Here is a 12,372-nt window from a genome sequence, read left to right on the forward strand (position 1 = left end):
GGGTAATTCAGGTACTATAAGTATTGAGGCTCATGCATAGGTATATAAGGCCATTAATGAAACGCAGAGGAGGGCAGACCAGTTTAACTTCCTGTGCATCCTCAATAGCTTTGAATATCAAATATTTCTATTGTCTCTCCAAATATATATTTACCTTAGTCTCCTTTCCAGCTACAAAATTGGTGAATTGACCCCAATTTCACTTCTATGCAACTACTATTTCTGCAAAAAAGAACACATGTAAATTTGAATCTTATAAAGTTCCTATCATTTTGCCCAACATAGTAAACAGAAGTCGGTACATCTAAAAATTTCATGTTTTTTTGAGTTGTTCCCTTTAAGAAAAAAAAATAAAGGAACAGGAGATCTTAGCACTGCCAAAACTGAAAGATCTGTTCAGTAATATAGCAAAAAGTGGATGCAAGCTGTGATGCAAAATGGCATGTTTGATTTTCATTGGAGAATAGTCAAAATTAAAGTTTCTTTCTTGCAAAGTATGTCTTTTGCAAATAATTCTGTTTTAGCAGCCAAAAGCAAATATCTAATTTAAAGTCTTACTCTGGCAGCCACACTGCTTTCTTCTGGCCTTCGTAATAAACGTAGCATTAAATGAGTGTTTAATAGGCCCCAAAAACTGTTTAGTCAGCATTCTTTTAGGTATTTTAACATTCTGTGGGAAAACAGTTATATTTGTTTTTACTATTGCACTGAGTGTCATTTCAAACTGAAAAATAAATGTTTGTGCTACAAAAAGTAAGAAAGATTCCTTTTCCTGGATACATGTAGACTTCTTTAAAATCAGCTTGAACAACTTAAAGCTTCAGTGAGTAGAGCTTAGACCAGATTTTTAAATTTAGCATTGTTCTGTAAAGCGAATACATTTTTCAAAAACTCCAGATAAATTTATTTCATGTTTTTTTCTCTTTGCAGCTCCAAGTTCAGCCAAGTATGAGATCACCGGGAGTGCCGAAATTCTTTTCTCCTGCTGGTACCTTGTGTTGACAATGTCCTCTCTCACTAGTATATTCTACCTGAAGAATGCCATTCTACAATAAACAGACAAAAAAAACCATAAAAGGCTGTAAAGAATTCTCTGAAAGTGCTGATGACGGGATCCAATCTGGTACAGTTTGTTAAAAGCAGCGTGGGATATAATCAACAGTGCTTACATGGGGATGATCGCCTTCTGTAGAATTGCTCATTATGTAAATACCTTCATTTTACTCTTTTTGATTAGCTGCATTACCTTGTGAAGCAGTACCACATTGTCCTTTTTTTAAGACGTGAAAGCTCTGAAATTACTTTTAGAGGATACCAATTGTGATTTCGTATTTGTAATCTACAAATTTTCAAAAGCGTTCGGCCATGATGGCTCGCCGCAGACTGTAGTTTACAAAAGGAATATTGCAGTGACCAACAGAGTTCATTGAAACTGCAAGACAAGTATTCACTTTCCTATTTAAATAAGGCTCCAAAAACATTTATGTTAAAGCCGTCTTTCTCTTTCTTTTTTTTATAAAAAAAAAAAAAAAAAAGCTAATAATATTGCCTTCAAAGAGTTCTTCAAAATATTACACATATCTAGATTTTCTGCTAGCATGATATTCAGGTTTCAAGAATGAGCCTTGTAAGATGACTGCATTGTGCAGCTCTGTTTCTTTCTTGTACATTCAGCATGGGTGTGCCTTTCTGATCTACTGCTTCTCTCTTCTCCCTCCCCTCCAATAAATTAGGAATGCTTTTTTTTTTTTAAGTTAACCACTGCAACTATATTCCCATTCATACCTCATCTCTACCTGAGGTTATGGGTGACTGGCTAATACAAAATATTACCTCTCCAGGCTATAGTAGATAATGGAGCTACTCATAAGTCATAGACTTAATTGTGATTTTATTATTATTATTATTATTATTATTATTATTATTATTTCATACAAGCTTACAATGCAGATACAGTGACTCTCTCTGATCAGTGTTTCACTTTCTGTTGATAAGATGCACTATTCTTCTATTTTAATTGGGAGACCTTTTTTTTCAGTTTTTCCCCCTGGATAGCAGGGCAGATAGATGTTGTCAATTATCCTGGAAGAATTGTTTCCCCAGCTTATATTAATAGGACTCCTAGAGCACAGTCACTGGTATTCCTGATGCTGCAGGCAATTATCCAGCAACCACCTGGACATGGACAAAAAGCTTCAGCCTATGATTAGGGAAAGCTGCACCATCAAGCATTTCATGGTCCTGACGTCATTCTGAACAATCAGAATGAAGTCTGACACTAGCAATTCCTCCAGTCCTAACAGCCAAAATTAAATAGTATTCTCCAGAAAAAGAATTTGTAGTTTCAGAGCACTTTCTTACCAAAACTAGGCCAAAATCCTTGGGGGGGGGGGGGTATTTTTATAACTCTGTGTAGTCCCTTTCACACATCCCAGATATTCAAAGCAAACTTTTAAGCAGACGTTCGCTTTGAAAATCTGCACGTAAGTGCCTGAGCACCTGCTCAAGCCTCCACCCACACAAAGTTAGGCCTGTTCTATTGAGTGTGGAACTTGTGCGGGTGAACTTGAGTGCATACATCTTAAAATCCAAAAGCATGCATGTAATTCACATCCCCATCCCCAGCTGCGCTGCCCAAAGCAGCTTTTCTCAGTGCGCGTGGAAGTCCATGCAAAGCCCACTTGTGTGCACAAGTTTACAATACGCTGGGCCCTGATTTCAAAATGCCACTTACAGGGCATGTAGGTCATTCTGAAAATCATGCATGTAGGTCATTCTGAAAATCATGCCCAGAGGGTGTTTCTCCTGCTCATGTCAGTCCTAGCCTTTTTTCTTGTCTCTATCAGGCGTGAGCACACAGATAAATAACGCACACGCAAACTTTTCATTAAACAAAGGAAAAGACAGGAACCCATGGGGACATTTTTCGAAGTTCAAAAATAAGCTTTTCTTGTTCTTTCCATTTGAGGAGCTCTTTCTCCTGCTTCATGCTGGCAAAGATCTATCAGCGCAACCTCTCACAAGCTGACAGCTGAAGCAGTCTGTCCCACATGGTTAAGAGCTGATTTGTTACAGGACCTCTACAGAAAATCATTCTAAAATGGAGTAAGGATAACTCCCGTTCCACACTTCGGTTCCCATCATGGGAAAAAGTAATACATTTGCAGGTAGAACTGCAAGGAATTGCCTCAACGTGAGAGTGCATTGTACAAATTAAGCTTGTACTTCAAAACATGCTCAATGGGTCCTTTTTCTTTTCCTTTAAGGAAAGGTGGAAATCCCATGATCAGGAGAGCACACATTGCATTGGTGAACACTGTATCAATTCACATTGGTCTTTTGCTAAAATTTGTATTGCATTTTGCCCATAATATATAAATTCAGAATGACCCAAAAATCAAATATTTTAATCCATTGAAAACACATTGAGAGAATTTACTACTACTATTACTTATAGTTTTATGATTTTATTGGTATTGTTTAAAAGGGATTTCTGTCTTGTAGTGGGCATAAGATAAGGAAAAAAACAATGAGCATTAAGGACAGGTTTCAATAGGTAATTGAAGGAGGTAACCTGCAGAATAATTTTTGTAGGGGGGGGGAGGAGCCAGAGGGGGCATAACAACAAAGAAAAGGATGCATAGAAATAAAATCATAGAAAGAAACAATTTAATCATTCAAATCCAGGGGAGGGCAAATGGCCCTCCCTTGCCACACCCCATCCCCCGCTTCCTCCTCCCTCCCCTCCCGCCTGTGAGCATCCATGGCTAAGAGTCTGGGAGATATTTGAAATAAAATCCATTAAGGAATTGAATTTCTCCCACTAAATGGATTAATGTATCAGTATTTGCAAATCTCAGAACAACGGATTTTGTACGTCATAGATTATTTTCATTTAAAGGGTAGATTTGTATTTTTGCAAGCAGAAAATATTCTTTTACAGATCTATTAAATGAGAAATCATAGCAAAATCTATAAAAGAGAGAGTGATTAGCCAACTGCTATAAAATTCATTTTAAGTTTCTGTAATCTCATCCTGTGATTCCCAAATTCTCATTTGCAATTGGCAGATCACGGTTTCTTAGTTTGTGGATTATAGTTTATGATTCACTGATCATATTCAGGAGTTTCTGTGGGACTGTCTTATGGACATTTTAAACTTTTTTTTAAAAAGCAGATGTGAAGGGGTAGCCAAGCTAGGAGGGATTTTGAACATCACACATTTTGACTGTGACATTTGGAGTGGTATTTGGCCTATTCAAAAACTGTAATCCAAATGTTGTGTTGTCAGTCATGATCCATAAACCTTCCAGTTAGTGATCCAGAATTCAGTTTCGGGTTGTTTGCTTTTTTTTGTGATCCTTCTCAGTGACTTGCAGGTCAGGTTTTAAGGGTGACTGAGGGCTCTGATTAATAAGAAAGGATTTTGGTCTGTCTCTAATTACAAAATGACATGAGATGTAGAATTTCCTATATGTTCAATATGGACTTGATCTTCAAAGAATGTCCTTATATAAATGGCTGAACAATCATAATTTAGCCAATCTGGTCCCCTTTTCAGTACTAGTACCCACCTATGCAGAAAAATACAGCTAGCTTGAGACTTTGAAAGGAAAAGAATATTGAAGCTGATCACAATGATAAATTAATAATGTATATTTAGAAGCTGCAAGACCTGAATGTGAAGATTTGAGTCTAGCAATTTCTAAAGATGTGTGTGCATTTTCACAGGGAAGAAAAACTCACTACATTCCTATAAGGAATGTCTTCCAATCCAAACAGTATAACAGTTAAAATATCTTTTGAAACTCAATAAAAGATAAGATGCTTCCTTATAGGAGAACTGTGATACTAAAACCCCAAAATTCATTTTTGGTATTACATTATTCTGCCAATATAGATTTTCAAATGATGAGGAGACATTACTTTGCGTTAAGTCTTAAGGTATTTTGACACCACCCTAAATGGATAAAGATAATTAGGGATGTGCATTCGTTTCCTACGTTTCCTATACAAGCATGTAATATGAAACGTATGAAACGAATGCACATCTAATTGACATGTAATGGGAAACGTAGGAAACGATTTAAACGAACGAAATGAATGCACATCCCTAATACCTGTTAATTCACTTCTATTAGTCCCTTGAAAAAACATAAAGTAAAACACTTGTCAATATTTTGTGAAACTGCTCTTGCCTATGTATAACTTCCATAATTTTATATTTAAATGAAAACAAAAATATTAATAAACTTTCCACCTTTTGAGCTTTGAAGGCACTCCTCATGTTTGTGAATTTACTGTTAGTTATTTGGCTCTTCTTGGTGCCTCAGCAGCACAGGTTTGGAGCAAGCCTAGATTTCCTCTGATCATTGTACCCGTTTCCTAAGGTGACCAGAGAACTCCGTGAGCCAGTCCAGGCATTACTTGCATTGTTTCTATGGACTGCTAGTTTTAGCTTCTTAAAGAAAGCAAGGCTACAAGTCTATTGATACTGGGGTGGCAAAACCAAAATTGGGATGTGCATTCATTTGAAATGAAACTACTTACCCTTTCTCCTTTTCCTCCTCTCCACTCCGACCCCCTCAAACCCTACCTATCAACCCTATTTATTTTTTTTGTTTAACAACTTACCTGCTCTAAGGAGCAGAATTATTTGTGTGCGCCGGCCAGCTCACGGCCCGGCCCACCCCCCGCCCCGCCCAGTGCTGGAGAGGGAGCTTGGATGGTGGCAATGGACATTGGGATTTTTTTTTTGTTTCATTTTGAAATGACACATAATAAAACAAGAGTGTTTCATTGTGTTTTTAGCGTTTCAAAATGAATGAGTACCCCTAGCGAATTCCTTAAAGCACAACACAGCAGCAACTTCCCACCTGCTGACTACATGACCCAGTCTGGGGACAGCATGTATTTCAAAGTGATTTCTGAGAGGTATTTTTTCCCTCTGTTATTGTTGTAAGCTGAATCAAAGGCATGTACGTCTTAATTAAGCAGACTAGAATCCTATTTTAATATATGGAAGAATTTATCCATGCAGTATGTGTTTTGTGATGCTAATGACCATGGCTTTTAAGTATTGTCCTCCATTCTTAAACCATAGAAAAAATGTTTTGGGGCTAGACAAATGGTCCTAGCAAAAACTGACACATTGGAGTGACTTTCCATTAGGGTACCTAACTGTAAAGGCATATGTGTGCTGTAAAGTCTGAATAAAACAAGCCAGTTTTCAGGCTCGATGTACCCCCATACATTGTGTTTGAATATAAAGTCGTTATGCAGTTAACAGCATGTATATACCCCTCTAAATTTCAAAACAATGACGTATGCTGTGTTAATGGTATGGCTACAAAATATACACTTTTGGGGAAATTCAATGTATTTTATAGCAGCCTGCATACATGCAGACTTCAGCCCTAATTTTCAAAGCAGACTTAAACATGTAAGTCTGCTTTGAAAATTAGCAGGGCCACACTTACCTTAGCGTGGCACAGGCACACACATTTATACCTGCTAGAGAGCGTTTATGGGCAAACCTTTGAAAATCAAACGTATGCAAGTATGCGCTAAATAACTTTCGCACATACTTTTAGATATACAACCCCTGGGGTCATTTTCAAAAAGCACATTTAAGGGTGCAAAACCACCTTTTACACACACAAATTATTTACAAATGCTTTTGAAAATGACTTCCCCTTAGTTTCCAATCCTACCTTCAAAATGACCCTGGGTTAGTGCAAAATTAAGCCCTTGCTTTCTGACAACTAAAACTCCTCTTACCTGGAAATGGCTGACTTAGGTGCATTCAGTTTATTTTTAGCCCTGTAAAAGATCTCTAAGTCTTTGAAAATGTAGCCCATTATGTACTGTAGAGTATGAATCCTTTTCATATGAACAAGAGTCTTTAAAAGGCAAGCACCCTTTAACACAATATTCAGTGAATGTGTTTGGGCACTGTATTCAAAATCATATGTATCTACATCATAAAACCAGAGTTCTATAAAAACGTAGTTAAGAGACTACATGTGCATTTGATATATTCAGACTCCTATTTTTGTTTGTGGCTAAAAGTGCCCAAGTAATTCATAAAGGAACTCATTGTAGGAATTTCCAGTTACGAATCAGTAATGACTTACGTCTGGAAATGTTCGTGAATTTTCACAGCTCAGCTTTTGAGTTTATTGAACTGAGCACACAAGTTGCATGAAAATGAAACCCAATTTAATCTGCAGTATTGATGGTACATATTGCTGTATGTATCTTTGGATCTTTTTTTTTTTTCTTTCAGTCATTAAGTGTTAGTATTGCTTATTAATCATGTGCCACTTCAAATAGCCCACTAATAAAAATTTAATGAAAAAATGTAAAAAGACTCTTCTTTTCTCTCCAACTACCTTTTAGCCACAATATCATGGACTAATTGCAATCTAGTATTTTCCTGTTGCCACAGAACTAAAACTGCTTTTACCTGTATGATCAGTGATTCTTTTTTCTCTCTTGCAAATGAGAATACATCCACCTTCCTTATCCTCCTTGATCTGCTTTTTATATCATTACCTAGAGCATTCCTTTAGATTGCCTTTGTTATAATGACGTTTTGGGTCCCTACTGTTCCAGGTTCATCTTCTACTTCTCTATCCTCTCCTTCACTATTTGATTATTTGGATTCTCCTCCAAACCAAAGCTCCTGATTTAGAAGATATGAGGCTCTCTTTAGCGTAACGTTCATAATCTTTGTCTATCTAATCTCCATCTTCAATCTCTGTTACCCCTAATATGCTGATAATATTCTCTATCTACTTTGACATTTGGAGTGGCTTTCCTCCCTCTTGCTACTTTATATTATTTGTTTATTTACATAATTTATTATTCTACTGAAAGTGTACAAGGAAAATGGATGTGCAAAATAGAGCGGAGGCTAGTTTAGAACAAGGAAGGCAGAAAACTTTGGTATAGGAGTAAAAAGAGCATGAAGGGACATAGCATAAATGTTGAAAAGATGGAACAGATCTTGATCATTTAATTCAACAATTTACATAAAGCACCTATAACTGCTATAGTATTAATGTGTATGAAGGACCGCCATCATTGTCAGCTCTTACTCAGTGTAGTACGCTGTGTAATGCTGGTCTACTTTTATGGCCGTTTTATATGTTTTTTAGAAATGCATATGAAATAATCAACGTCATTCAATTAAAAAACCTCTTGTAAGACGACTACTATCCACAAAATCCAAGCAATATAAATGGTAAGCTCCTATAGTCATATAAAGTCTTGTAAAGTCAGTAGTATTACTTATCTTAAATTGTATGCGAACTCTCAAAAAAAAAAACCCACCAAGAATTCATGTTTCAGAAAATGCCTGCATCAGGGAGTCGGTGCTTCTTTTACAGCTCACTCATAGACAGTCCGGTCCTGGTTGCCTCATCTAAACATCCCTGTAAAAAACATGGAGGAAACTGATATAAGTACATCTTGAATGTTAAAACTGAAACACAATACGAGGTTTAGATTAGCGAATACCAATTAATCATCTCTGTTAAACCCTGAGGTGCTACCAATCTCAGATTGAAAATCTAGAATTGTTCTCTCCTATTTAGTGAACTTTGTATGTTCACACCACTATGCAGAGGACTTAATTGTTCAAGAATAGTCCATCTTAAGTTACAATGGGCAAACTGTTGACAGTGTAGTACCATCGGAGCTGATAAATTTAATGTTTTAATGCAGCTCCAGTGTTCGATTAGTCTAACTCTGATATATCTTTTTGTACGGCCTACGTAAATCAAATTCATGGGCATTGTATAAGGTAGACCACATGTTGAGAAAGGCAATTGGTATTAGATTTCAATGTAATAGTCCACTGAGACTGAGGATGTATCCATATTGGTCCTGACAATGCAGTGGAACACATGTCGCAGCTGCCACCAGGATAATGTCCAGTCACCAAAGGAGGGTCGCGAACTATATTGTGTGAATCAAAAACCAAGTGGACCACTATATCTCTGATGTTATGACCATGTGAAAAGGAGATTCTGGGGGGCTCAGCAAACATCTGATGTAAAGATAAAATGTGCCAATGGGTTTTCAATATAGCTGATATCTGTTTGGCACAATCTGTATAGCAAAGAATACATGTCAAGTGTTAATATATGGGACATAGCATAAGACATAAAAATGTAGATATTGGCACCTACGCTGGAAACATTTTTAAATGGTGATGATTATGAGCAACTAAAGGAAATCTGTGTGATAACGGAAGATGTAATAGATCAAACTGACAAACTAAAGAGTAACAAATCACCTGGACCAGATGGTATTCACCCCAGAATCCTTGAAAGAACTCAAAGTAAATGCAATTCACAAATGGAACAAATAAACATGAAACTGCAAATTTGTTACTAGTAATCTGTAACCTAGCATTTCAAACAGCCAAAAACTTAAAGACTGGAAGGTTACCATTATAATGCCAATTTTCAAAAAGGGCTCCAGGACTGATCTGGGAAACTATAGAACAATGAGCATGATGTTGGTGCCAGGCAAAATGGCAGAAGCTATATAGCATACTACAATTATTGGCCATATAGATAGACATGGGTTAATGGGAAAGAATCAACATGGTTTTAGCAAAGGGAACTCCTGCCTTACAAATCTATTAGATTTTTTGAAGGCATAAACAAACATGTAGATAAAGGTCAGCCACCAGAGCAGTACCTGTCTAATCCTGGTCCTGTCCGGGAGAATCACTGCAGGCATCATCTTGGACACCCAAAGTCTCTGCCATCTGACTCCCTGGGGCCTATAAATCACAGCAGCCTCTAAGGAAGGTTGGAGCAGTACCTGTCTGTTCCTGGCCCTGCCCAAGAGACTCGCACACAAAGTCTCTGCCATCTGACTCTCTAGGGTCTATAAATCACGGCATGCAGTGGCATACCACTGCTGGTGTGCCTAAGCTGTGTACCTAAAGGGTGTGCCCCTTATGCCTGTTTCTTCCTGTTTGGAATAGGGAAGAAAAGAAAGGATAAGTCTTTAACATCTTCTAGCTCTACTCCCCTAAAGGGGCCTATGGACCAACATGTGATTAGAACCAACTCAATACTTCAGGATACTCTGAGTACGGAACTGGATAATATCTCCTTGAGCTTGAAGATAAGAGCTCCTCCTCCTGTTCCCTTGGGCATGTTTTCCAATGAGAAAACTTTCGAAGTAAGCTTGTCTCTTCTTCTTGATGATGATAGAAGGAAACCCCTGTTATTTGACTCAGAAAATGTCTCTATTGGATTCTCTTTTACCTACATCTGGTGCAGTTGTATCCCAGTGTGCCATTCCAGATCTTGCACAATTATCAATGGTTCATGATGGAGGTGATTTGGCTACTTCAGCTACTCCTAGTGAGCTGTCTGATTTATCTCTAAAAGACATATGGAAAATTATCACATGTATTGAGACCTCTTTCTAACTCGGTTTCTCAGCTTTGTCAATTTTCGTTTGCAGTATCCTTTAAATTGACTGAGGTAGATAAAATATTGGAACTAATTGAAACCACTCCAGGAGCCCAAGCTGGAGCTATTTCTAAAATTCAATCTCCTTTAGCTTCAGGAATCAAGAATAACTTGAGTCTTCATTACAAATGTGAAATGTTGGAAAATAGACATATCAAGGAATTTACATCTGCTCAATTTTCCAAGGATCCATCTGTTACCTGGTGTTGAGTTATTTAAAATATATACAATTGAAGTTTGAGTTTTCCTCAGAAAAAGTTTTTTCCTTATCTAATTCTTATTATATGCCAGATAATAAGAGATTGGCAGGAACTTTGGATGGTGCTATAGATGTTTTGGCTTCAATAGATAGTTCTGATGTTTCTCTTTTTCTTCAGACTTCTAACGATAACATCTCTACTTAGTCTACTTTTGTGGTTTCTTTTGTGCCATTTTCTCATAAAGAGTTGTTTCTTTAACAGTACTTCAAACATTAGAGAGTATTATTTTGTGGTCATGCTGTACAAGTGTTCCCAGAGGTTTCAAGGGAAACTCAATCCAAGAAAAAGATGCTTCTTAATTTGAAATCTCAAGGAATGGCAATGGGGGCTATATTTTCCTAAACTTCCCCTGAAAGTATCTGGTAGAATTTCAGGGGAGTAAATTTGTTTTTCTTGATTCAGTTCATCTATAAACTTTTATTTTAGATAAAACTTCTTGAGAGTGATTTCATAGGATATCTGTCAGGAGAAATAGCTACTGCTCTCATAATGTGAACTTTTTCTGACAAGATGTGTTATAAATTGTAAATCTAATATTTCTTTTGAATGGATTCTTGAAATTCCTTGTTTTATATCATGTAATATTGATTAAAACCTGTATAAATAAAAGATTTTTAAAAAGGTGAGCCAGTTGATATCGTGTATTTGGAGCTATAAAAAGTGCAGAGAACAGCAACAGAAATGATAAATGAGATGGAATGGCTGCCCTATGAAGAGAGGCCATTCTTCAGCTTGGAAAAGAGGCAGCTGAGAGGGTACATGATAGAAGTTTATAAAATCATGAGTTAGAATTGTACGTTGTGCTCTTTCATCTTGAGGAATCTTTTTCCTCACATCTCATATTTATTTATATAAACATTTAATATTCTGACTTTTCTAAGTTAATTTCAAGGCAAATTGCATTTAAAATTACAATCCAAATTGCAATCAATCAAATCAAAGAACATTAAACACGAAGTTAGAGTGTATATATATATATATATATATATATAGATAGATAGATAGATAGATAGATATAGATATGATTAAAGACATGAGGTAGGTTGTAATCTAGGTTGTAACAAAAAATACAGTAGATAATTAAGGTTCCATTTGGTGAACTGGATAGAAAGAATACAAAGATGGATACATGAGTACAGATGCATATATAATAAGGCAGCACTTGGTGCCAGGATAGAAAGAATTAATGAAAAAGGATTAGCCCAGTGGTGGACAAGGTTGTGGCTCATGATCAGGAAAATCTGACATTCATGTTGGGGAAGGAAGAGTCTCTGCTGTGGAATCTAGGAGAAGGCTTGGCCTACTACTGCCTCTTCACCACAGTCTTAACCCTTCCTCTGCAAATATACTCATTCACTCATTTGTGGCATACAGGAACTCGGCTCTAGCACCATGACACATCGCAATTCTCTAGACGTCAATTTGTCCATAATGCTGCTACTTGATACATTCTTACCTGCACCAAAAAGAATTGATCCACAACTCTCAGAGAACATCAGCAGCTATTCACCTTTCATTAACTAATATGACATTTCCCTAACATTGCAGTAATAATCAAAAAATTCTTGAGGATAACTGCAAAATAGCAGATTTCCCTAACATTAACATTT

General features: G+C 36.8%; 1 protein-coding gene across 1 annotated transcript in view; it reads left to right on the forward strand.

Moving 5' to 3' along the window:
* Nucleotides 1–11,372, forward strand: part of NEGR1 (neuronal growth regulator 1) — a 922,687-nt gene extending 911,315 nt beyond the window's left edge. Inside the window, exon 7 of the mRNA XM_029618903.1 lies at nucleotides 931–11,372. Coding sequence (XP_029474763.1) covers nucleotides 931–1,055 — 125 coding nt within the window. The 3' untranslated portion in view covers nucleotides 1,056–11,372. The remainder of the gene's footprint in view (nucleotides 1–930) is intronic.
* The last annotated feature ends 1,000 nt before the right edge of the window (nucleotides 11,373–12,372 follow it).

This window comes from Rhinatrema bivittatum, chromosome 10 (genome assembly GCF_901001135.1).
Source record: "Rhinatrema bivittatum chromosome 10, aRhiBiv1.1, whole genome shotgun sequence".
Lineage (NCBI taxonomy): Eukaryota > Metazoa > Chordata > Amphibia > Gymnophiona > Rhinatrematidae > Rhinatrema > Rhinatrema bivittatum.